General features: G+C 43.2%; 2 protein-coding genes across 2 annotated transcripts in view; both read left to right on the plus strand.

Annotated features, from left to right (window-relative positions):
• Window positions 1-2,028, plus strand: part of LOC143958863 (high affinity immunoglobulin gamma Fc receptor I-like) — a 36,168-nt gene extending 34,140 nt beyond the window's left edge. Inside the window, exon 6 of the mRNA XM_077467843.1 lies at window positions 1,318-2,028. Within this exon, the coding sequence (XP_077323969.1) occupies window positions 1,318-1,469 (152 nt within the window). The 3' untranslated portion in view covers window positions 1,470-2,028. The remainder of the gene's footprint in view (window positions 1-1,317) is intronic.
• Window positions 2,029-10,645: 8,617 nt separating this feature from the next.
• The window catches only part of LOC143958864 (Fc receptor-like protein 5), a 43,765-nt gene continuing 27,700 nt past the window's right edge, over window positions 10,646-26,710 (plus strand). Inside the window, exons 1-3 of the mRNA XM_077467844.1 lie at window positions 10,646-10,731; window positions 18,316-18,336; window positions 24,365-24,625. Of these exons, the coding sequence (XP_077323970.1) occupies window positions 10,701-10,731; window positions 18,316-18,336; window positions 24,365-24,625 (313 nt within the window). The 5' untranslated portion in view covers window positions 10,646-10,700. The remainder of the gene's footprint in view (window positions 10,732-18,315; window positions 18,337-24,364; window positions 24,626-26,710) is intronic.

Below are 26,710 nucleotides of genomic sequence, written 5' to 3' on the forward strand. Positions count from 1 at the left end.
GATGGTGCTTGTTGGAGGTGGGGATATATTATGGAGAGGAATAGATGGTGCTGGGCAAAGGTTGGGATGTATTATGGAGAGGGATGGATGGTGCTGGGTCAGAGGTGGGGATATATTGTGGAGAGGGATAGATGGTGTTGGGTGGAGGTGGAGATGTATTATGGAGAGGCATGGATGGTGCTGGTCGGAGGTGAGGATATATTATGAAGAGGGATGGATGATGCTGGGCGGAGGTGGGGATATTTTGTTGAGAGGGATGGAGGGTGATGGGCGGAGGTGGGAATATATTATGGAGAGGGATGGATGGTGACAGGCGGAGGTGGGAATATATTATGGAGAGGGATGGATGGTGTTGGGTGGAGGTGAGGATATATTATGGAGAGGGATGGATGGTGCTGGGTCAGAGGTGGGGATATATTGTGGAGAGGGATAGATGGTGTTGGGCGGAGGTGGGGATGTATTATGGAAAGGGATGGATGGTGCTGGTCGGAGGTGAGGATATATTATGGAGAGGGATGGATGGTGCTGGGCGGAGGTGGGGATATATTGTTGAGAGGGATGGATGGGGATGGGTGGAGGTGGGAATATATTATGGAGAGGGATGGATGGTGACAGGCGGAGGTGGTAATATATTATGGAGAGGGATGGATGGTGTTGGGTGGAGGTGAGGATATATTATGGAGAGGGATGGATATTGTTGAGTGGAGGTGGGGATATATTATGGAGAGGGATGAATGGTGTTGGGTGGAGGTGGGGATATATTACGGAGAGGGATGGGTGGTGCTGGTCAGAGTTGGGGATATATTATGGAGAGGGATGGATGGTGCTGGGTGGAGGTGGACTCACTGGGGCGGCCAGTAGGTGGGCCCTGGGGAATGTTGGTGGTCAGGCCCCAGGGGGCCCAGGCCTGAAGCTGTGTAAGGGGTCCCAAATTTCTGATGACTGGCCTGGCTACATTCAGTCCTTCAATGCAGCTCTGGAGGAGAACGTAGACACCCTTGGAAATCAGCATTGTCAAACCTAAAAGTGGAAGTAAACTCCCCTATCGTTTTCAGCCAAGGAAGCTGCCATCTTTGCCTCTGTTTAATCTTCAGCTGCTATGCATAGTGCTGCACATGTGATTCGTTACGACACCAGCCATTGGATGATAATGTGCAGTTAGCATTCCCGGCATGCCTTTTATTTTAAACTGTTTAAATCGATGGGTTTACTTCCACTACAGACAACACCACATTCAAACAACCTGCAAGTTATTATTTGGTATTCTTTGGTTGCAAATTAGTGGAGAGCTTACTTTATTTTTTATTTTTTCCTTAGGTGAATATGACCCAGTAGTGATACAGAACATGACCCGGGTAATACTATCAGGATTTCTGCTGATTATTATTTTTCTTTTCATCTTTTATCACATAAAATTTATCAAATCTCTTGAACCTGTAAATAAAGGATCCAGGGCTCCAAGACTGTGATAAGAATGATGGCCTACTACCTACCGGACTGTCAGATTACGTCTACATACAATAGTGACATCCTCTTGGATCACCAGTCTAATTAAAGAACAACATTGAGATAAATTTGAAACTGTGCTATAGGGAATGTCTGTACCGAAAATAAAATAAGGGGAGAGGGCATAGGCGTGCGCAGCCTATTGCATATGTATGTGTATATATATATATATATATATATATATATATATATATATATATATATACACACACACACATATACACTGTATTACCAGAAGTATTGGGACGCCTGCCTTTACACGCACAAGAACTTTAATGGCATCCCAGTCTTAGTCCATAGGGTTCCATATTGGGTTGGCCCACCCTTTGCAGCTATAACAGTTTAAACTCTTCTGGGAAGGCTGTCCACAAGGTTTAGGAGTGTGTCTATGGAAATGCTTAGCCATTCTTCCAGAAGAGCATTTGTGATCTCAGGCACTGATATTGGATGAGAAGGTCTGGCTCGCAGTCTCCACTTTAATGTGAAGGCCAGTCAAGTTCCTCCACCCCAAACTCATTCATCCATGCCTTTATGGACCTTGCTTTGTGCACTGGTCCATATCATTTGGTGGAGGGGGGGGGGGGATTATGGTGGGGGGTTGTTTTTCAGGGGTTGGGCTTGGCCCCTTAGTTCCAGTGAAGGGAACTCTTAAAGTGGTTGTAAACCCTTATAACACACTTTGACCTACAAGTAAGCCTAGATTAAGGCTTACCTGTGAGAATATGGATGCTCCGGACTACAGGGGACAGTGGTGACTTTGCTGGCTCCTGTGTCAGGTAAATGACACATAATGGACTACTATGCGATGCGATGTGATGTGATGCATAGTAGTCCATTATGCTTTGCCTTTACAGGGAATCAAAGAGGAAGTAAACTCATCAGGGTTTACTTCCTCTTTAAGGCGTCAGCATACCAAGATATTTTGGATACTTTCATGCTCCCAACGTTGTGGGGACAGTTTGGGGACGTCCCCTTTCTGTTCCAACATGACTGCCCACCAGTGCACAAAGCAAGGTCCATAAAGACATGGATGAGCAAGGGTGGTGGAAAATTAACTTCAAGCGCAAAAATTCACATTATAATAGTAACTAAAACATATAAAATTAAGTGTAACAATTTAAACAATAAAAAATCCAAAGGGCTATAATGGTGTGAACTTCCCAACTAAAAAGTTGTTGCACTTGAAGTTAATTTGTATTGCAATTATCTGTAGAGGGGTTTCCACCATCCCTGCCAAGTAAAAAAAAAGATGTCTTATTATCATTTTGATCTGTATTACATGTGAAATCACATATCAGTGGAATTATTGCACTTGTAGTTAATCCCTGCTAAGTTTAATTTTTTATTTCTTTTTTCAGTTTGATGTGTATTATATGTGACATTACATATCACCGGTATTGTGGTAATATTGACGTTTATTGAGATTTCCATACATTTGAGGGTTCCACAATTATTGTTACGTTATTGATTAGTAAGTTAGCGCTGCACTTTTTTTTTTTGTGCCGTGGGAACACATAACAGTGCTTATGGCAGGCCTTTTACTGACACTTTTTTAATTTACCTCCATTCGTTTATTGTAAATAGTAGTGTGGTGATTATTAATTATACTAAAGATCGCCACGTGGCATTAATAAACAGACGGATTTCAGTCGTGCCCCACCAGGCCATCCCCCATAGACAATGTGCCTAGCTGCTGAGTTCAAGTGCCCATCCCTGCACTCAGTGCACTGATGGGCACTGATAGCCAGCACTGATTGGCACTGATAGATGACACTGATTGGCAGCACTCATGGGAACTCACAGCTGAGGAAAAAACCTCAGTAATATATACAGGGGTTGAAATGCCAGAAGCAGTTGCAGCCCCTGACCCCGACGGCTCACTCTGACCAGCCTCCCCAGGTCTTTCGGGGGAAGATGGCATTGCAGAGGTGAGTCCTCAGAGCCTGGCGAAGATCTCTTTGAGACACCATTTTTCAGGGAATTTGTACCTCCCCTTCTGCCCATAGTGCTAAGCACAAATGCAGAGATACTAACAGAAATGCACCCACCGCTGAGCAAAATAGTTCAGCAACTGCCGCTACTATCAAGGCTCAGTCTGATGCTAAGTAAACGTGCCTAGGAATGCCTGTGTCACCCACACTCACATGCCATCCACCTGCCGGTGTCCCTCCTTTAGCTGTGTGCACCTGCAAAAAGTGCACCCTTATAGCTATGCATGGCCCGTGTTGTGGGCGTTGAACAGGGGCGGACTGACAACTCATGGGGCCCCCGGGGAATAGGAGATTATGGGGCCCCCGGGCAATAGGAGATTATGGGCCCCCCCGGGCAATCAGAGATTATGGGGCCACACAGTGTACACACACACAGTATACAATCACACAGTCATGCTTCTATTGGCTGAGAAGGTACTGGAGAGGTGGGGCAGCTATAATCTCGGGATTTTTAGGATGTCGGTAAGGGATATTTCAGAGACAGATGTAAAAAAAAACACAGATTTTTACATACTGTCCCTGGTTTTACTGAGGCTGGCAACCCTGAAACGGCCCCCTAGTGGCCCGGGGCCATCGTGAAGTGCTCGTGTAGCCAAATGGTCAGTCCGCCCCTGGCGTTGAACCACGCCGACGCCATGCTGATGCTCTGCCCCCCCTCCGTCGTCCACCCTGGAAGGAAAGCTGTGGGGGGACATTCCTAAAAAGAAAAAAAAAACCTTCCCACATCCTACCTGGAGCTTGGGCTCGGAGGAAGCCTGCAGCTTGTGACACAGAGCAAGACCGACAAGCATGGAACAGGTATGTGCTCTTGACAGCCCCCGGTGGCGACTTTAGGCATAGCAACGTTTACTTAAAGGAGAAAACCCACAAGAATTAGAAGAATTCCTTAGGAATCTCCCTTACCTTATCCGGCTGCAGGGTTCTGTGGTAAACCAAACAGACCCAATCTTCACCACTCACGGTGGGCTCCATTAAAAAACCTTCAGGAACCGGGGCCCCTTGTTATCGGGTGATCCACAATCCTGGGTCTGTAAAGCACCCCGCCAGGAAAATATGGTTGAAAAAAACCAAACACTGGATCCCGGGGTCCAGCTCTCTAGAAAGAGAAGCGTTACAGGTAAAACCTTGTTTATTCAGACACAAGGCCCGGGTACCATTCAATTCGGCCTGGAAAAGACATTAGAATGGATCTGGTTGCATGGCCTGCCCCAGCAAAGATTTCTCCAGTGGAGCTCAGTACAGCACATTTTTAATCGTGACCAACATATTAGACACTGGCAAAAAAACTGAGGTACTCCCAGTAAGGGGAAGGGTTATGTAGGGAGCTAAACTTCCTGTCTAGGGTGTGCCAGTATCCATGACCTAGAGGTGCCTATATAACCCATTCAGTAAATACTGTGGCCCTGTGTTCCGTGATGTACGAAAAAGAAATTGAGGTAGTGTGCTTTCCCAGAGGCCCAACAGGAGAAATCCTGTTCCAATATTACCACAAATTGATCCACTTAGGGAACATCTTCGCTACACCAGCAAAAGGGGCCAGACTGAAGGGATCTCGCAGGGCTACAGGGATCTTTCATTTTTATACTTCCTCATTGTTCACCTCAGTACATCTGTGGTGTATTACAACATGTCTGCTCTGTGTGCACACAGATTCACACAGATTCACACGGTCTCGTAGTTCCCACTCATTATCTATAGTATTGCAATACTATTATTGTATCACTGCAGCAGACTTCACTATTTTTGTCACATTACCTTTTGCTATACAACGAGTGATGTGCAATTTTGGAATAACTGGCAATGCCGGTTGTCACTATTTCCATTAATTCTCATTAAATGTGGCTTGATTATGCAGATAGGGAAAACTTGGCCATTGTCACACAGAGATATAGGATGTTTTAAAGCGGAGAAGTTTTAGGGTCTATTTGTTACCAAGGGCCACAATATTAATAAAGTGAAACTGATATAATAGAAGATAGCAGAATGGTGATAGAAGCCTGCTTGGCATGTACACTATATTACCACAAGGTTTAGGAGTGTGTCTATGGGAAGGTTTGACCATTCTTCCAGAAGCACATTTGTGAGGTCAGGCATGGAAGTGGATGAAAAGGTCTGGCTTGCAGTCTCCACTCTAATTGATGCCAAAGGTGTTTTATCAGGTTGAGGTCAATTCCTCAACCCCAAACTCGCTCATCCATGTCTTTATGGACCTTGCTTTGTGCACTGGTCCAAATCATTTGATGGATGGGGGATTATGGTGTGGGGTTGTTTTTCAGGGGTTGGGCTTGGCCTCTTAGTTCCAGTGAAGGGAACTCTTAAGGCAGGGGTAGGCAACCTCGGCCCTCTAGCTGTGGTGAAAATACAAATCCCATCATGCCTCTATGAGTCAAGTCTGCGATTCATATGCCCCGTACACACGATCAGACCAGAGTCCGCTGGACAATCCGCCTGTGTGTGAGCTCCGGCTGACTTTTTTTTCCCAAAAGTCCGGTGGACTTAGAAAGAAGTTTTGACTCAAAATTGCCTGCTGGACTTAGCAGACAATTCACCCGTCTGTGCGCTAATCCGCCGGACTTTTCATATGAATGGACTTGCCCACACACGGAGAAAAGTCTGTTAATTTTGAACGCGGCTCCAGGTAGACGGGACTAGCACAGGAAGTCAATATTGCCGCCTCCATTGGCGAGATTGACACGTCGCTAGCCCCGTTACCTGGTATGGGCATAAAGGGGAGGACCTACGCTGAAAAAAACAGCGTGGAGGTCCCCCCAAAGTCTATATCAGACCCTTATCCGAGCACGCAGCCCGGCCAGTCAGGAAAGGGCGTGGGGACGAGCAGTGGCGTAACTAGAACCTTCAGGGCCCCAATGCAAGAAACCATGAAGGGCCCCCCTGAACCCCAGCCAGAGCCCTTCCTTCCGAGTCCGGCGGTGGAACTCCAGGGCATGGTCATAGGTATGACCTTTGTGAGCCCTGTAGTTCCACCACTGGCATCAGTAGTTTTTTTTATTTTATTGTTTTACATTTTTTGGTGCCCCATTGGGGGACTGTCCCTAGGCAGGATGGGGTCCCCGTCCCCAGAAGAAATTAGGTCCTTTTCTCCAGGGCAGATCAAGTTACTGCCCCCAGGTGAGAAGGGGTCCCTGTCCCCAGGGGAGATGGGGGTCCCTGTCCCCACATGAGATGGGGCCCCTGTCCCCAGGGGGAGATGGAGGGGGTAAGTAATGGTTTGTGGGGGATGGGGTCCTCTCACTCACCATGACCAAGCTGCAGGCCACGCACGCATCCATGTTGGCCTGGGCTCCATCCAGTGTGCTGGACGGGTGATCAGCATATCTCCCAGAAATACCTTTCATCATCTTTGTATGACGGGGGAGGAGGGGGGCTGGTAGACAAGCCTGCAGTGTCCTCCGGGGAGCTCTCATAGGACTGCACTGCATCTGTGTGCTTAAAGTTTGTTTACCCGGGAGAAGTATGTAGTGCAGTGTGGGCCGGACTCGGGGGGGGGGGGGGACTCTGGCTGGGGAGAACAGACATTGGACTAAGAGGCAATGCATGGAGCAGGAGAGGGGTACTCTGAGGAGCCAGCTGAGGACACAGGTCATGTGAGGAATGCACAACTAAAGAGCAGCCAGTGCGATAGTCGAGCATAGAGCTCTGCTAGTCACCCTCCACCTCCAGCCACCCGTGTGCATGGTGCACTGGTACCCCTAGCTGCCTATGCTGCTGCCGGCCATATGTAGAGGGGGCTGCATGGGCCCCCTGCAGCACAGGGCCCAGTTTCAGTCGCGACTGCTGCACCCCCTATAGTTACGCCCCTGGGGACGAGCACCCCCCTCCTGAGCCATACCAGGCCGCGTGCCCTCAACATGGGGGGGATGCTTTGGGGAAAGGGGGGCCCTGCGGCCCCCCAACCCCAAAGCACTTTGTCCCCATGTTGAACAGGACAAAGGCCTCTGCTGCAAAGTCTGGCCTAGGTCCGACTAAGTCCGCCGGATAGTCCGATTATGTGTACGTGGCACTAGGGTGTTGCAATTTCTCATGGGACTTGTAGTTTCACTTAGGGAACATCTTCACTTTTGGATAGGACTTTGCTTTGAAATGCTCATGTGTGAATAACCATTGAAAGGAACCCTCTACTATCTCCTGAAATGTGGCCATCAGGCTTCTCTATAATACCACTTTGCAAAATGTATAGAGTCTTGTCCAATATATGTTTATGAGTAGAAAGCAACAGATTTTTTTGGATGCCACAAATAAATGTAATGTTGATCTGTTTTTATTTTGGTTTCTTTTTGCAAAACTGCAGCAAAAACTTGAATAAAAAAATAAAAATTTCCAAACACATTTTTGTCTTTTAATTTGACTTTTTATTTTTATTTTGTTGCTATAAAAAAAATAACATCTAACAGGATGGTTGCATTTTATTATTACTTAATTGTCCCTAACTTTATTTTTAAACATACAAGAAAAGCATTTTATCCCGGAAAACAAGTATTATTGTTCTATGGACATATTATTAAATCATTCGAAAATCTCCCAGCACTCCATTCAGACAACCTAATTAATAAATAAAAAATTCTGGTGTAGAGAGTTTGTTTCATACATTTGCTAATACATATGAAGCCACCCTGTTGTATCCTGGCACATCTACAAAGTGGGCCCTCGAACTGTAGACTATCTGAGCTCCCAAGATGGAGGACAGCGCCATTGTTCCAAAAGGTGCAATAATTCATCGGAAACCCAGATAGGTTGAAGGCAACTGAAGAACCCCTGTGTGTGTCTACAAGATGTTCCCCTACCCAATGTAAGCCTGTCCTTTGATGGTTATAAATTGAGGACTTGACATTTTTTATTTTTTTTTGCAATGATAAAGTAGATGTAATGACTAAGCCCTTGTACACACGGTCGGAAATTCCGATGGAAAGGGTCCAATCGGATTATATTGGCGGAAAATCCGATCGTGTGTCTATTGGACTTTTTCCATCGGTATTTCCGACGGAAAAGATTCGAGAGAAGGATCTCAAATTTTCCGACAACAAAATCCGATCAGACTTTTTCCAATTGTTTGTAGAGAATTCCGATGGGACAAAGTGCCACTCATGCTCAGATCAAAGTACGAGAGCAAAGCTATTGGCTACTAGGCTGAACGTAGTCCTGTCAGAAAGAACGAACGTCATCACGTTCCAAAAGATCGGATTTTTCGACAACTTTGTCCGACCGTGTGTATGCAACACCAGTTTCGGACAAAATTAGTCGGAAAAAATCGGAAAACGGATATTGTGGTCGGAATTTCCGACCATGTGTACAAGGGCTTATAGTTTTCTAAAGTACTGTGCATCATTTTAAAATACAATACTAATTTTCACATTTTTTTTTTTCATCCATTGCTGCATAGCAGTACCTTCTTGTCTTCATGCTCTCTAATAATGGTTGCATTGCATTTCTCAAGGTGGGTTTGTTGACACTGACAGCAGTAGGCCATGCCTGTGTAATGTATGTTGAAATACGCACTTGTTGCCTCCATCACCAACCCATGTCAAGGGAGGGAAATTACAAAGCTGAAGCAAGAGGAAGTTAAATTTATAGTTACATAATCAGATTGAAAAATGTAAATCTATTTCATCCAACAGAGAAAAAAAATAGAATAATACATAGAAAGCCTTCATATACCATACCCTATAATCACCGTTGACCCAAAAGGATGGCAAAAAAAAACTATAAGCCCTATACACAGGGTCGGACATTCCAACAGAAAATGTCCGATTGGACCATGTTGTCGGATAATCCGACCGTGTGTGGGCTTCATCTGACTTTATCCGTCGGAATGTCCAACCAACAAACTTTGAGAGCTGGATATAACATTTTCCGACAACATGATCCGATCGGACTTTGTCCAATTGTTTGTAGAGAATTCCGATAGGACAAAGTGCCACACATGCTCAGATCAAATTCCTAGACCAAAGCTATTGGCTACTAGCCTAAATGTAGTCCCGTCGTAACTAAATAACGTCATCACATTCTGTCCAACCGTGTGTATGCAACACCAGTTTTGGACAAAATCCGTCAGAAAAAATCAGACGGATTTTGTTGTCGGAATGTCAGACCGTGTGTACAAGGGCTTAGACATTCCAAATTGTTCCAGTGGGGGGAAAAAAAACTTCTCTGTCCCCTCGGCACTCATCTTCTGCTGTGGCTAACTAGTGTAGCACCCTCCTACATAAGCTGTTAGGTAAAATCTAGTTTGAAGCTTCTGCTGTAGCTACAGGAGCCAGAATTGTTTAGTTTGGTCTACTCAAGACTCCACAAGACTGGGAGTTTAATTACCGGTACCTTCCCCTGACTCTGAATCAAGCTTCTGGACAGTAGAGTGAGGGGATTCAAATACCCAGCCTGAATATTTAGTAGGGTCTATCGAAACCTTGGAGAGCTGTGCCCATATGGTGGATGGGTTCCTGTTAAATATGCTGGAGTCTAGAAGCGGAGAGGGTCTTCCCCTGAATGAGAATGGATCCATGAGTGCCAGGGGGCTGTGTGCCCTAGAACACTCCTGGGCTGGATGCTGGACAGCTTTGTTTGGGCTGCACCTATGGACTATGTACATTCTGGGACCCTCTGAGTAAATTTTCCTCTCTTTTGCTGAAAGTTTCTTGGACCCCATCTGTGAAAATGTGGACTTCTTCAGTCTCCATTGACTTGCTCTACATTTTTTGGTGCAAGGTCTCCAGCTGTGCTAATATAGACTGTCCTAGCTTACCACCATGACCTTGGTGATTACTGATGCTACTACTACGATTGAAGTGTCCTCTGTTGGCAATCTGTTCCATTTTGGAGTATCCTGCATCACTCCTGGAAATTCCTTCCTCAAGTTATACTAGCAATACCTTCATAAAAGTCCCCCCCAGTGTTTATTGAGACAGACTGGATGGATGGCTGTTGTGCGCTTGGATCCTTTGCACTAACTTGGGAAAGTCCCTATCTAAATCCCTATGGGGATCTGACATTAGGGAACAGCTAATTATTTTCTCTACTTTTACATTTTCTTTTTCTAATATCATTTTGCAAATTGCAGAAGTTTCTGAAAAAAAGAAGTTTCTACAAGTTTGCTTAACCCTTCTTGTTAAATACAGGAAGAACATCGGGTTTATTTTCTTCTCCTTTTGAAATATTCAGCATTACTTGTATCTACATTATCTTGCCGACATGAGCCCAAAATTCTCTGCGCTGTTGATCTGTAAGTAAATTCAATTAATTGTTTTTCTAGGACTGTCCCTAGGCAGGATGGGGTCCCCGTCCCCAGAAGAAATTAGGTCCTTTTCTCCAGGGCAGATCAAGTTACTGCCCCCAGGTGAGAAGGGGTCTTATCTAGGATCTTATAGCAGTGAAGGTTTAATTATTAAGGAAAATACCAAAGGACAATGGATCATAACCCATAGACAATCGTCAATCATCTTTCATCATTGTGAATGCACTAAATGTATCAAAGGAAAATCTATTTCGGTTTAATGAATTAACATGTATTATGGATTTTTGTACTACATGATGGAAGAAACTTTAGTTAACCAATTGACCTTCTGAAGATTTACCCCCCTTTACGACCAGGACATTTTCTTTGCGATACGGCACTATGTTACTTTAACTGACAATTCTGCAGTCATACTACTCTGTCTATAAATTAAAATTATGTTCTTTTTTTCCCCACAAATAGAGATTTCTTTCGGTAGTATTTGAACACCTAAAAAATAAAAATAAAACAGAGAAACCGCAGGGGAAAAAAATGATATGTTTAATATTGTTGTGCTTTTAAAGGAATTTTCCCGCACAATATTTACTAAGTAATTTTTAACGAAGATATTTTTAAGATACAGAATCAGTCTATATGACACAGTCTATATATGTGAAACTTATTCACGGAGACGAGTGATCATACAAAATAGCTACATTTATTGGTTGACAGAAAACAAATATTTTTCATGAAATATTAAACTACAGATTGCATTACTTGATCACTTTGACAATTACTGGAAACACCCTCAAACTGGGCGTAGTAATACCTTGGACACAATTATCACCATTATCACTTCTCGGTAGAATCAATAACCTTTTGATATTTGACAATTTAACAGAATGTCTGTATTTCACACGTCCAACCGTTACTATACTGCAGGTAAGTAAGTGGTTAACAATGTGAAATAAATTAGACATTTGTTTGTCAATAAAATTGGCATCTATGCAAAAAGAAATTTATAATGAAAAATAAATTTAGAGAAAAATCTAAAAGGCGGTTATTGATTCGGGAGAAATATTTTCAATAATAGAACATTCAAAAAAATCTATATTTAAGAGAACATAGAATAGATAATAAACATATATTTACCCATTTCCAATATGGCTACTAGTGTGGATTGTTGGTTACCAGGAATTTTAAGATGGCTGCCGTGGCTTTCAACATGGATTCTCTTATAGAGGAATTACTTGGTGTGACCTCCGTGTTCCAAGGAGCAGGGATCTTTTTGAATGTAAAAATGTGTATTCATGCATGTCTTCCAGTGTCCCTTCTCAGGGGGGGGTCCCTAAGCTTCCCCCTGACTCTCTCCCCCCAGCTCTCCTCCAAACGTCCTTTTTATTCCTCCTTCCCTATCACCATCTTTCTATTTTCTTAAATATCCTTTTAAACAAAAAGATCATAAAATTATACTAAGTTCTGCCCAGAGGGTATGTGTTCCCTCCTCATTGGCCGGCAGACTTAATGGTTAGCTTTCCCGGGAGTCTCGTGATTTTAAGGTAATAGCACCTTCCACCACCAGGTGTCTCACATGTGTTTGGTGTTTAATTTCTTTAAGTTAATATTTTTTTTAATTCTGTAATATGCGTTCGTTGTTTATATTTGTTCTAACGAATATATCTCTAGTGTTCAAGAATTATGGCATAATATAAAATACGCTTTAACATAAATTTCAATAATCACTTGCATAAAATGGTGATATATATGTATATCAATGTATATCTGTTAATCTTTAGTCCATTTAGAAAGGGCACAGGTTAGATATATATCAAACAAATCACATACAATTATTATCTATATGGATACACGTATAATTCGGGTATCCAATCAATATTTGTTTATCTAAACATAGGTTAAATTCTATATAGTTATAATCACGATTATATGTTTTTTCATAATACTAATTTCTTGCTAAAACACTTCTACTTATAATCACACTTTCATATATAATTTCTTTATGACACAGTTCTTTAGATCATTAGATACTAAAATTATAATCTCTGTTGTGACCTATGTATAATTTAAATGGCTTAGAAAAATATGGATGATACTGGTATATGAATCTTACAGCATGTTTTGAGATGAACTCTGAGCTTCCAATAAATGATTAAATGGGTTAGTTGTGTCCTTCAATAGATTTTGTTGGATAAGGCGTCAGCTATCTGCAGGGTTGTATATTGTCCAAACAGTCTTTTTACTTACGCACAATGGGGTTCTCTAGTTAAGGGTTATTTCCATGTGATAAATACTTATGCAAGTTTGGTCTTCTCACTCTGACCAACAAATAAGTAAACAGCTTTTTGTTTGGTGACAGAAAATACCATTGTTTCAGGCTCTTGTTTCAACACAGGTTTTGTAAAAGTTTAAAAAGAACTAATCCTTTTAACATTTGGAAAAAACCTGAGAGATCTTGTACTTTGCTTTAAAGGTCTCCAAGAGGTCACAGTTCAATAATATCAACATTATAGTTCATCCACCTTTTTTTTAGGCCTACTGAAATCCCTCATCTCTGCCAGCGAATATTAAATGTATTTCTTCATGAATTCACAACAATATTGACATATAATCTACGCTGACTGATATTATAAAAAGTACCCCACTGACTCGCTTAAACACTTGCCTACTGGGCACTTAATCACCACTCCTGCCCAGACCAATTTTCAGCTTTTGGTGCTCTCACACTTTGAATGACAATTACTCAGTCATGCAACACTGTACCCAAATGAATTTTTTGTCCTTTTTTTCCCACAAATAGAGCTTTCTTTTGGTGGTATTTGATCACCTCTGGGTTTTTTATTTTTTGCGCTATAAATGAAAAAATCCAAAAATTTTGAAAAAAAACTAACAATTTATACTGCTACATATCTTTGGTAAAAATAACCCAAATTAGTAGATATTATTTGGTCTTTGTGAAAGTTAGAGAGTCCACAAGCTGTGGTGCAAATCATAAAAAATTGATCACATCTGATGTACTGGTGATTTCATTTTTTGCGACCCGAACAAGCCAGGAAAGTACAAATACCCCCCAAATTACCCCGTTTTGGAAAGTAGACATTCCAAGGTATTTAGTAAGAGGTATAGTTAGGTTTTTGGTGTTGTCATTTTTTCCCACAATTCTTTGCAATATGAAGATTTTTTTGTTTTTTATTTTTTTTTCCACAAAATTGTCATTGTAATAGGTTATTTCTCTCAGGTGGCATGTGTATACCACAAATGACACCCCAAAATAAATTCTGCTACTCCTCCTGAGTATTACGATACCACATGTGTGGGACTTTTTCACAGCCTGGCCACTTAGAGAGGCCCAACATGCAGGGAGCGCCATCATGTGTTCTAGGAGCACAGGGGACAGATGGCACTGATAGGTGGCACTGGGGACAGGTGGGCATGTGTGTGTTTCACTGTGTGTGTGTTTTACTCTGTGTAAGTGTGTGTGTGTGTGTGTGTGTGTGTGTGTGTGTACTCACTGACACTGCAGCTGCAGCACGGAAGCTCTCCCTCCTCACACGCTGTCTCTTTGTGAGGAGGGGAGCCGGGGATGAGAGATGATCTCATATGTTTACATATGAGATCACCTCTCATTGGACAGGCCGATCGAGTGCTAAATGGCTGCTGTGATTGGCCATTTAGCACAATCTGTGATTGGCTGTGTCTAAGGGACACGGCCAATGCAGAATTTCCCCAATGCGCGCCCGTGGCGGTGCGCAGATTGGAAGTAAATGGGAGGACGTCCAGGGACGCCCTCCCGGCAGATAGCGCCCGCTCTGTAGCCGTCTTTTGGCTATAGAGCGGCACGAAGTGGTTAAATAAAGCTGGGGTTTCTGAAGGCATGGGAAACATGCAAACAGAAAAAGCAAACCAAAGGTTTAAATAGAAGCCTTAACTGAGTGACTAGATGTGTGACAGTCTGGGAATAGGCATCCGGTAATACTAAGTACTGGGAAGCATGAAGTTTAAGGATCCCTTGAATCAACCGGTGAAACAAAAATGTCTCAGAGCCAAAAATGCCACTCTGGGGGAACAGCCACTGTGAACCAACAGTGGGGAAAGTGCTGAGATGAACTGTCCAATGCCCCGTACACGTGATCGAATTTTCCGACAACAAATGTTGGATGCGAGCTTGTTGGTGGAAAGTCCAACCGTGTGTATGCGTCATCCAACATTTGCTGTCGGATTTTCCACCAGCAAATGTTTGCTAGCAGGTTCTCAAATTTTCAGCCAACAAAACGTTGTTGTCGGAAAGTCCGATCATGTGTACGAAAGTCCGTCGCACAAATGTTCACGCATGATTGGAATCAAGCAGAAGGAGTCACGCTGGCTATTAAACTTAATTTTTCTCGGCTCATTGTATGTCTTTACCTTACCGCTTTCCCGCGTTCTTAATTGTTGGCCAACATTTGTGTGACCGTGTGTATGCAAGTTTGAGCCAACAACCTTTGGAAAAAAATCCACGTTTTTTTTTGGCAGAAAGTCAGATCATGTGTATGGGGCATAATAGTTATTCACGTGGATGTATGTAGACAGATCCCAAATGGAGATGGTGCAGAAATGGAGACTGTCAGTGAAAGAGCATATAGGTGGAGATAGTTTATGTCTGATGAGTGAAGTTGCAGAAATATATTGGTGTGAGAGTCTATATAATCAAAACACAGTGTGAAGATATAAAGCGGGACAAACTGTCCCATAGATAGGTCTCACCCATCATGCAGCCTTCTTCAATGGTCCGTCCATGACCATGAAATGTTACCACCAAAAGGCTCACAAGGTCTCCCGATTAGTCTGTCTTACGTTCCATGATACCATTGGAATGAACCTCATCCAGGTATATATTGCTTGGAGCTCTTCCACAATGGGACTTTGCAGTGGGGCTGTATATTAAACTTTTGTGGTACCGCAATACCTAACATGTTCCATGCTATGCAGGGTGAAGCGGGGGGAAAGACTGCATGTGTGCGGCAAGATAGCCGAGCTGTAGGACAGGGTTCTCCTAACCATGGCCCTCCAGATGTTCAGGAACTACAATTACCATCATGCCTAGTCATGTCTGTGAATGTCAGAGTTTTACAATGCCTCATGGGATGTGTAGTTCCACAACAGCTGGAGGGCCCAAGTTTGGAGATCACACATTCATATTTATTTACAAACGAGCTGCTCCTATTGTTATTCACTTATAGTTTTATACGTTTGTTTTTTTTGCCATTTGCGCAGGTTGGTGGTAGGCCCACTTATTTTTACCACCAAAAGAAAGCTCTATTTATGGGAAAAAAGGACATACATTTTATTTGGGTACAGCATCGCATGTGTGCAATCGTCAGTTAAAGTGCCATATCGCAAAAAATGGCCTGGTCATGAAAGGGGAGGGGGAGACCTTCCAGAGCTGAAGTGGTTAAAGGTTATCTTTAGCTTTTTTCGTTTTGGATAGACAGGAAGGGTTAGAACCCATCTGTGTTGTTACTGGAGAGATTCACCTTCTCTATTGTAAGGTTTAGTTCACCTTTTCAGAAGAAATTAAAAGGTGATCTAACACCCTTCACCCTTCCCACCCACCCTCTTCGGTCCCTGCTGTACCAGGACCAGGACATGGGGAGGGTGTGGGGTTGTTAGTCCACCTTTTCTGAAAGGGTAAATTTACAATTTGACTGAAGGGTATTGGAAAACCCCCAGAACAGAAATAATAGAGAAATGTTCCAATGGGGACACCTTTTTCTGATAACAACTGTCTAGAAGAGGAGCCCTTTGGGGACGTTTAATCGTATATGCTTTTGTATACCCAGGACAGAAATTGAAGGAAAAAATTCACAACCTGATAATTTGCATGGGAAACTTTTTTTTTTTCTTTTTTATTCTTTCTACAAGTTATTTCCTTCTTTCCTGGTTATGAAGTTCCCCAAAAATACACTTTATTTTCGTTTCCAAAAATCAGAGTGTGCAAAATATGCTGTCTGGCCATGTACTAGGAGTGTGGAGTAGGCTTCACTAATTTCCTGAACAATTACATGGTCACTTGATCTTTGTTGAAAGGGGAGATTGGAGTTAAGGCTAATACTAGCCTTCATAAAGGATCACGTGGCCAATGCCGAGGCTCCAATGGAATCCTGGAACAGGAACCTGACTTAGATAAGGCTTGTGTGGGCTCCACTAATGAAGGCCCCTTGAAAAGGGAACCTTGGCTGCTGGATGCTTGGCAACCTAATCAGGGAGTCGGAGTGACTCCATTAGGATTGACTAAAATGGCACGAGGTGACTGGGTGAAGACGGAACTCTAGAAAAGGCTACGCAGAAGCACATCCCACTACTTTCCAGAGAATTTGACAAAACAAGAGTTGCCCACCCACCTACCCTTTGTGTGTTTCGTCACAGCTTCATTGTCAGTTTTATCTTGCCAGCAATTGGTATTACTTTATGGGCTAAGCTTAGATTACACTGCGGGGTAACAAGTCTTCTCAATCCCCAAGCTGATCCTGTCAGCTACAGGGTAACACATCTCCTTAGTTTCCTAGCTCTTCCCATCAGCTGCAGGGTAACAAGTCTACTAAGTATACCCATTAGCTGTGTAGGGTAACAAGTCTGATCACAAACACCCTAGCTTGATTGGTCCTCAGGGCAAGAAACGCCTTATTTAAACCTAATTTGCCTATGTCTCTGTAAGATAAAAATATAATTTTTAGGGCTGTGGAAATTAAAGATTAATTCCTCAATTAATAAATTTTTTTTTTTGATTGATCAAAATTCTTTTGAACGATCAAAAGAGTTCCGTCGGAGATCCGGTGACATCACGGACATCAACGTCATTGGACTCCTTCCCCTTTCCCCAAGTGCCTTTCGTCTGCTAACGAATTGAAAGTGGGAGGAGTCCGGTGACGTCGAAGTTCTGATTGAATGTACCGCATATGGGGGAGGAGCTACGCATGACGTCACCCGCTGCTGCCCTACGGAACTAACACGATTGTCGGCTTTACATGCTGTGTTTTTATCATCTTTATGTGAGTAGTTTGTGTTTGAACACAAAAATGAAATCTTATACTTAAGCGGTGAGCACTTAGATCTTTTCTTTCTACCCATGACCTGGCATCTTTGCTGAGATCTAAGGAGACATGAGAGAAGTTTATGGTCCGTGTTAACCCTTTTGATACCTGCTTGCATGAGCACCTGTTTGCACAGGGGTCCATGCCATGAGGTGAGAGTGATTAGTTAGACCGGAGGTGGAGGGATTGTCACGCTACTGTGGGAAAAAAAATGACTTACGTCAGTGCTACAGTCTGAATTCAAAACATATTGGTATGAACTGTGAAGTTGAGTCATGGATTGTGGAAACTAACTAGTGTCGGGTGATTGTATATAGTGTATATCACATTTACTACTGACTACTGCAGAGTTGCAATGCAAGGAGATCAGCTAAAAGGAGTTGGATCTGTATGTGCGTTATAATTAATCGAAATTAATCGATTAAAAAAATCAATTAATCGAACATGAAAATTTTAATCAGTAACAGCCCTAATAATTTTGCATTGACTTTCTCTTTTATTTTTTTAGTGATCATTTTGGACAAAGCAGGTAAGTGTTGCTCCTTTATCAGATAATGAAAGCTGTAATGACTTAAAATACATCAATAATGACATAACTGGCAGACATATTTTAAAACATGGCAACTGTATCATTTTTTCCAGTCTCTTATATTAGAAAATTCACTGTGTTACAGGAGTTCAAAGGGTCCCCGTTTATTGGGGTTTGCTCACTAGCATCTGGAGCAATCATGCTAACTACCCCTTTAGGATCCCACCAATTTTATTAGCCCAGGGCCTGTTTTGTTCATTAGTACTAATCTCTGATGAAAGATTGCACATTGGCTTTTGATGACATTGGAGTCTGAATGAAATGTATTCTCAACTTTATATGTTCTGTTTTTGACTCTTGCCCCCTTGCACACACTGTTCCCTACTCAAGCTTAAAGCCCACTTTTATCCACCACTCCTTGGAGATCTGCCTAAGGAAAATCATATTCTTTACACTGACTAGACATGACTGGACTGACCACCACCTTTAGGAGATCCATCACTCCACACCATTTCTACTTCCTGAGCGTTAGAAATTAAGAATGGGAATCTTCCAGAATCTCCAGCTGTAGATATTTAATGAATCTCAGTGGATGTGGTATTTCTAGATTATAGGCATGAGGACTCTGTTCCCAGATTTCTTTATTTAAGAAGAATAGTATCTAAAGGACCAGACAAAAAAGCGTCAGTAGAAAATATACAAACACTTGCACCACAACCAGGGCAGGACTTAGGGTGGTGGGGGCCCCTGGGCTTGAGTCCCTTCTGGCCCTAACTTCTATACATTACCGTATTTATCGGCACACGTACCCCAAGTTTAGGAGGGAAGTTTAAGGAAAAAACTTTCAATTAAATGCCCATCAATGCAGCCTTATTAGTGTCCATCTGCAGCCTTGCCCATCCATCTGTAGCCTTGTCCAGTGTAATTTGCAGCCTTGTCAGTGTAGCCTTGTCATTTGTATACTTGTTATTGCAGTCTTGAAGTTTAAAAATGATGGAGATACACAGTCCTGTGTATCTCGGCGGCTCTCGAGTCCTCTCGCAGTCCCGAGCGTAGCCAAGAGTAGCCGGGTGTACTCGGCTCGGCTTACAGTCACGCCTAGTCCCTGTATTAGGTCCATTGTAGGGTGGGACTAGGCGTGACTGTGAGCGCAGCCGAGCCGAGTACACTCAGCTATGTATCTCGGTGGGGCCCATGGTGCCCTCTGTTGGAAGGGGCCCATGGGCTTGAGCCCAGTTAAGCCCAATGGTAAGTCCAGCCCTGACCACAACCACATGTAGAAGGCATCAATTCCATAAAGGCAATGAAGCTAAATAGAGTGCTGCAGGAACAGGCAAGAAGTAAAGTAAGTAAAGAAGTAGGGTAAAAAAAAAATCACATAGAGACACTCAGCTACTAGACTGAAGAGAGCAGTAGTCATACTGTTGAGCATACGAAGAGCTCTGTAATTTAAGTGTCTCCAGCACATGGATGTAACCACGATATGGGCAGGATACTACATTTTCAATTTTATGGGAATCATAGCAGAAGTATGAAGTAAAAATTAAAGGCAGTAGACAGGGTTGCGGGGAACGGGGGGGGGGGGGGGGGGCTTGGAGACAGGGAGGTTATGGGGTTGGGACAGGGGTAAGGGGAGGAGGGGAAGTCATATTGGCACAATAGCATGGAAATGGCAAAGCAGTGGGTGGGTGTTGAGAAGAGCCTTGCTCTCATCTGAGTAATCAGACATATTCCAATGAAGCCAGGTTTTGGAGTACTGTTCATGTTTGTTTTGAGCATAAAGCACAAGGTCTTCCATCTGATTTGTCCCCTTCACCCTATGAAGCCATAATGAGATAGAAGGAAGTAATAGGTCTTTCCATCATAATGAAATTCACAACTTTAAGACGTTAGGAGGGTGGCGTATAACAGATTTCTTATAGGTCTTGGCAGGGAAGTCTGAAAGATGTAGAAGAAAAAAGGAAGGATCCACAGGGATCAGATACTCAACACATTTCTGAGAGATTCTGCGGACCTCCTTCCAAAAGAGCTCTAAGCATGGACATGACCAAAATATGTGAAGCATGGTGTTATTGTAGTCTATCACTATTGTGGCTTCATGATTTCCTTCACACATTTCGTGCGTACCATAAGAGTGGCGGTATTATGAACTGTACTCATTAGGCACAAATCTTTCTTGTCACGCCATCACGCCATCATCGCTCTTCCCAGCATGTCCAGCACTGGTCCGTGGCTGCAGGGAAGCATGCATGCAATACCAACAGCATATGATATTATCTGGTCAAGATCTTAAAATTATTTTCTCGTATACGTGTACAAATAGATGATTTTAGCGCAAAGTGGACAATGGTTCTGCTTTGATCTGCTGTAAAGGTTCTATCTACATTATTCTCTCACTTTTGTAAATAAGGCAATTTAAAGTCATCTGGTGGTGAAACCAGGAGGATATGCAATTTAGAGAGAGTGTGTGTCAGAGTGCCATGGTCAGCCATGGTCAGACTAGAAAGCTAGTTAATAGACTCGAAAAGTGGTTCCGATGATTTAATAACTGAAGAAATGTTGAAGCTGTAAGGCTTTCCAGAAGTCCAGGCCATAGCGTCCTGTTGGGGACATTAACCTGGCGGTCTGATTATGTCAGTAGTTTTAAATGTCAAAGCGGTACATTGTTTTGCATGGACATTTGTTGTTTTCTATTGTAGGCCTGTAGTTCTTACATAAATCTGTCCAAACAAGAGTCTAGTAGACACCCCAGGTATGATAAATTTTTAAACACAAAATCATATATGATAATATAATAAAAAAAATATATAAAAATTTATAATATAATAATTATACATTTTATTCTATAATGTAATCAAATCAAAAACCCTGAAATTTGTCCAAACAAGGGTGCAATATTACTAGTCACTGTAATACTAGACACTGCATATTGGTTTAGTAAAATCCCGGTTATGAAAAATTTTGAAACATGGGACTGCACAAATTCCGACGTCATAATCAGGACAATGGAACCTGGTTTCCTTTCTGATTTTCCTTCCACTGTCATCTAGTTTTGAGCAAAAAACTATGCACATCCTTGTAGGTGCTGACTTTTTCTCTGTTGGTGGGATGTAGTCCATGAATTGATGACCACTCAGGCGTTCCGGGTTGACAACGCCAACAGCCCGACCTACAGCTCTATTCACAGCCATTGATGGTGTTTGGTGGTTCACAAAGTTTAGTTTGGCAACTTACCAAATTAAGTCAGAATAAATCACAGGCTTGTCACTCTTTTTGTTGCGTAGAATGTAGTCATTCAACAAGCATTGCTCAAGAAGATGCCTGAAGATCTTCCTGTAGTACTTCTTTTGCTGTTTCCTCATTGCTGGGTAGAATGACATTGCTTGGTCAACTCTGTTTCTTTCCCACCTTTCATGCGTACCATAAAAGTGGAGGTATTATGAACTGTACTCACTAGGAACACATCTTTCTTGTCACACCATTGCAGTGCCATCATTTTGCCTTTCTGCCAGGCAACCATTTCTCCAGTCTTCAGCTTCTTATTGCCAAACATTGGCGGCATGTCGCACCGGTTAGCCCTAACGGTTCTATAGGCATCTGTTTTTTCTTTTTCATAAGAGGCTCATGAAGTTCAGGAGACGCATTAAAGTTGTTTGTTGTTACGCAATAGCCTTGATTTAGCAATGGCTCAATGAGTGAAAGAACGATAGATGTTGTCATTCCATAGTTGCTGTATTTTGGATTGAATTTTGTTCTTTTTCCAATGTATATGACTGAATTCCAAATGTAGCCAGTTGACGATTCACGTAGCATGTAAGCCCTTGTACACACGGTCGGAGATTCCGATGGAATGTGTCTGATCGGACCGTTTTGTCGGATATTCCGACAGTGTGTTGTCTCCATCGGACTGTTTCCGTTGGAGTATCCGACAGACCAAGTTTTCCAACTTGGTAAAATTTTCCGACAAAATGCTCCGATCGGACATACTCCGATCATGTGTAGAGAATTCCGATCGGACAAAGTGCCACGCATGCTCAGATCAAATTCCTACACCAAAGCTATTGGCTACTAGCGTGAACATAGTGCAATCGTAACGAAATTACGTCATCACGTCGGTTTTTCCGACAACTTTGTCCGACCGTGTGTATGCAGCAGTTTCGGACAAAATCCGTCGGACAAAATCCGGCGGACAAAATCCGATGGATCTGGTTGTCGGAAATCTCTGACCGTGTGTACAGGGGCTAAGACTTTACACCAAATTGTGCTCTCTTTGATGCAATGTATTGTACCCAGCTGAGCCTTCCCTTGTAGGCCGTTAGACTTTCGTCTATGCTGATATCTCTTTCTGGCACATAACACTGTTAGAAATTCTTTAGAATTGCCGTATTTATGAGCATATCATACCCACTTTTTTCCCCTTAAAATCAGGGGAAAATCGTGGGTGCGTGTTATACGCCGATCCCCACCGATCTCCGCTGATTGTGAGCGGAGCAGAGCGAGCGCCGCCGATATACACATAGCAGGGTGTACTCGACTAGGCTCGGCTCCTCTCGGCTCTGCTCATAGTCACGCCCAATCTTGCCCTATGATGGACATAACACAGGTCCATGGGCGGGACTGGGGGTGTGACTGTGAGCAGAGCGGAGAGGACCCGAGCCTAGCCGAGTACCCTCGGCTATGTGTATATCGGCGGCACTCGTCTCCTCTCACAGGACCAGGAGGGACTGCAAAAGGAGCTGAGAGGAGCCGATAGGAGCCAAGATACACAGGATATCTGTCTCTGTGTATCTCGGCGGCACCATATTTAAACTGCAAGGCTGCAATGACACTGGGACAAGGCTGCAATGACACTGGGGAAAGGCTGCAAATACACTGGGGCAAGGCTGCAATGACACTGATAAGGCTGCAAATGACACTGGACAAAGCTGCAATGACATTGGACATGGCTGCAATGACACTGGGGCAAGGCTACACTGACAAGGCTGCAAATGAGGGAGCCCCATATAATTTTTCCCCAAGCAGTGCCAGAAAAAGGACCTCTAGCACCCAGAGTGAGGATTCCAACAGTGCCCCAACTCCCCTTTACCCCCAGCTATTTAATGCTGTAGTGTTCTAAAAAATTTAAGATACATACAAACAAAAGGGAAAAGGGTCAAAAGAGTTAATAAAAATAATTAAAGTTTTAGGATTAAAAAAATCGTTAGGATTGATCAGTCCTGCACAGTGCAGGACACGACTGGGTGGATGCAGAAGCAGCAGGGGCTCTTGCCTCAATTGTGCCACCCTCCCCCCCCCCCCTCCAACACAGCACCCAATGCCTCAGCTCATGCTTGGCAGAGCCTTGGCAGTTCTAAACTTGAACCTAATATTTGAGGGCATTATAAGAAATAAAGGAGAAGTTTCCACCGTGTAAAAAAGTTAACAATTATTTTTACCAGTTTAAAATGGTAAAATCTAATTAGAAAAATAGATTTTTGTAGGATAGTTACACATCAACTGGAAAACATATTTCAATTTTTTTTATTTTGCCAAGTCAGGAGGGGTTAAAACAAATGAGAAAATAGAGAACAAGTGGCCAAATTTTAATTTGTTCCTATTCTCATGGCCGAATCCCATGTGGTTGCGACAGGCAATAATTCAGCTATTGCTCAAGCTTGCACATTTTCTCTTGCCTCCAGCACAAACCTACTGGTTGGTAAAGCTGCCCATCACATTGATGAGGTGATAGCAATGTGTGGGGACAGGGCTTAGTGGTAAGTCCCAGAATTGTCCAGGAGTGTCTGTGCTTTGCAAGTCACAACCGGTTGACAGGAGGGAACATTTGGGAAGGTACTGCAGGTAAGTGCACATCTAGGTGCCTGCTGTCTTCTTTGTTATTTCTAAGTCTCTTTAAGGAAGGGATATAGCATGATGGTTACCTATACTGAAAATGAAATAATTTATAGGCCGAAAGACTTCATTTTATCTGCTGTAAAATAATTAGGTTCCGACTAATAACTCATGTACAATGTTCTACGGTATCTTGTAGGATCTTTTGTGAGACCACCTATGGTGACCTTCAACCCAAACTGGGACAAGATCTTTACAACTGAGTCTCTAACAATGTCCTGTAATGTGAGGTCACCTATTCCAGCAGATATGAGCTACACCTGGTTCAAGAATAATAACCTGATACACAGAGGGCAAAGCTTTGTAATCAGAAATGCAAAACAAGTTAACAGTGGAAATTACCAATGTAAAGGCACCAACACAAACCTAAGTGACCCTGTCAAACTAATTGTTAGTCATGGTGAGTAAATACAGAGTTTTATCATCCTTAAGATTACCCATAGGAACATAAATTATTAATAAAGGTCCTTCCATTTAGTGCTTAGGTGGTATTGGGCATTGTCTGTAATAAGTAGGTTCTTATACCTCATTGGTCTGGGGTGTGGTGGTAGATTGTGGACCAAAGGATCCTGAGGAGCTGACCAGAGCTGACCAGGGGTTTCTAGTACAGCTCAGATTTTCCACCAAAAAAAGAAAAGAGGGAGGTGGGAGAGCCCCTATAGCAGTGATGGTGAACAGGCATGTACTGGCGATTGGGACTACCGGGAATTTCCCGGTGGGCCGATGGCTCAGTGGGCCATTCTGATGTAAGAGGGCTGGTGATGGGACACTCTGATGTAAGGGGGTGCTGCTGGGACACTCTGATGTAAGGGGGTGCTGATGGGACAATCTGATGTAAGGGGGCTGGTGATGGGACACTCTGATGTAAGGGAGTGCTGATGGGACACTCAAAATGTAAGTGGGCCGGTCTGGATGAAGTCCAGGGCCAAATGTCTGTCCCAGTCCAGCCCTGATGGTGAACCTTGGCAGATGTATCGGATATAAATTGCCCATGATGCTCATGCACTTTGAAGTGTAGTTGAGAATTATGGAAAATGTAGTTCCAAAACATCTGGGGTGCCAAGGTTCCCCATCATTGCCCTATAGTGTAGTAGAAACAAGAATGCAATGCTTACATAATAAAATGAAAAAAGGTCAATATGGACTTTTGAGGATGCAGTCACCCAACTGTGGGGGAACATGTGGCCTTCCTTGTTCGAGGGTCAGTGTGATCGGTCTCCATGCCTCAGGCATTCCCATTCTGGGTGCTCTTAAGGGCTTCTCAGGTGGATGAGCGAAGTAGTTGAAAGAGTCAGCGAAAAAAGGGCCCCTGGGTAGTTCTATTGGCAGAGGTGCCCAAAGTGGTTATTTAAAGGATAGGCACCAGTCATCTGCTTTATTTAAACATCCAACTACTTTATTTCACCAAATAAGATGCATTTTGTGGCATTAAATTGCCACTTCCTCGGCTCAAGGTAATACAAATTGAATCAACTTGAACTGTGAGTGCAGGGATCAGGAGTATATAATTGTAGCACTAAACCCCGAAGGAGCTGCTGCTTTTATTCGGCTTACCGTTACCTTTTCTGCTCGCCTCTTCATCTTAGGGGGGTCCCGTGGAAAGTAGCCCAAAGGAAGATATATCAGACACGTGGTCCTTTTTGAAGATTTATTTAGGGGTAACACCAAAGAAAGACAAAAGACACAGTCCTTCAATAGAGGGTTAGAGGATAAAGGGGGAGTTCAGGCACCTGGTAATTGTGGGTTAGAGGTATCAGTCAGATCCAGAGGACAAACAGCTCCACAGACTGGATCCAGCAGTCACCGGATAGACCTCTCTCACTTGACCTAGCAGCCAATGATATGCTAAACAAAGTCTCTGCCACAGACTTGTTAATTAAACTTAGTGGTTCTTGAGAGTAGATGCGCAAGAAAAAGTCTCTGCCACAGACTTGTTAACTGAACTTAGAGATTCTTGAGAGTTTTTAGGTAGAATTACCATACAGTACCAGATTCTTTCAGCCAACCCGGCGATACTGTAAGGATATTGATAGGGGATGCGTCCTCAAACTGAGTTTCCAGGCTCCTCCAGACACACCAGCCTTGCGCTCAGTCCTCCACTGGAAAAGTCCTCCCCTGAATCCTTCAGCTTTCCTTGGTTTTTCCCCGTGGGTGAGACAGCACAGGACTACCCCTGTATCAGTAGGCTCCAAGACATTCCTGGGCTTACACTCTATGTGAAGCCTCGGGCCAGCCAGCTCAGAGGAACAGGACCAAGCTTTACAGACCCCAGGCCAGGAGGGCCCTGGGGTTGGGATCACGTACCCAACTGGACTGGTACAGAAACCAGAACTTTTAGAGAAATTAGTCTGAGCCAAACTACAGCTTCAGATATTTAAATAAAAAAAAAAAAAACAATAGCGTCTGCTCATCAGGAGCAGGGCGCTACATAATTTACAACACATAATTTACCATTCACAGTGCGGTTGTCATGATTATGTAATGT

This window comes from Lithobates pipiens, unplaced genomic scaffold (assembly GCF_037356315.1).
Source record: "Lithobates pipiens isolate NorthernLeopardFrog02 unplaced genomic scaffold, aLitPip1_a1.2 Scaffold_62, whole genome shotgun sequence".
Taxonomy (NCBI): Eukaryota; Metazoa; Chordata; class Amphibia; order Anura; family Ranidae; genus Lithobates; species Lithobates pipiens.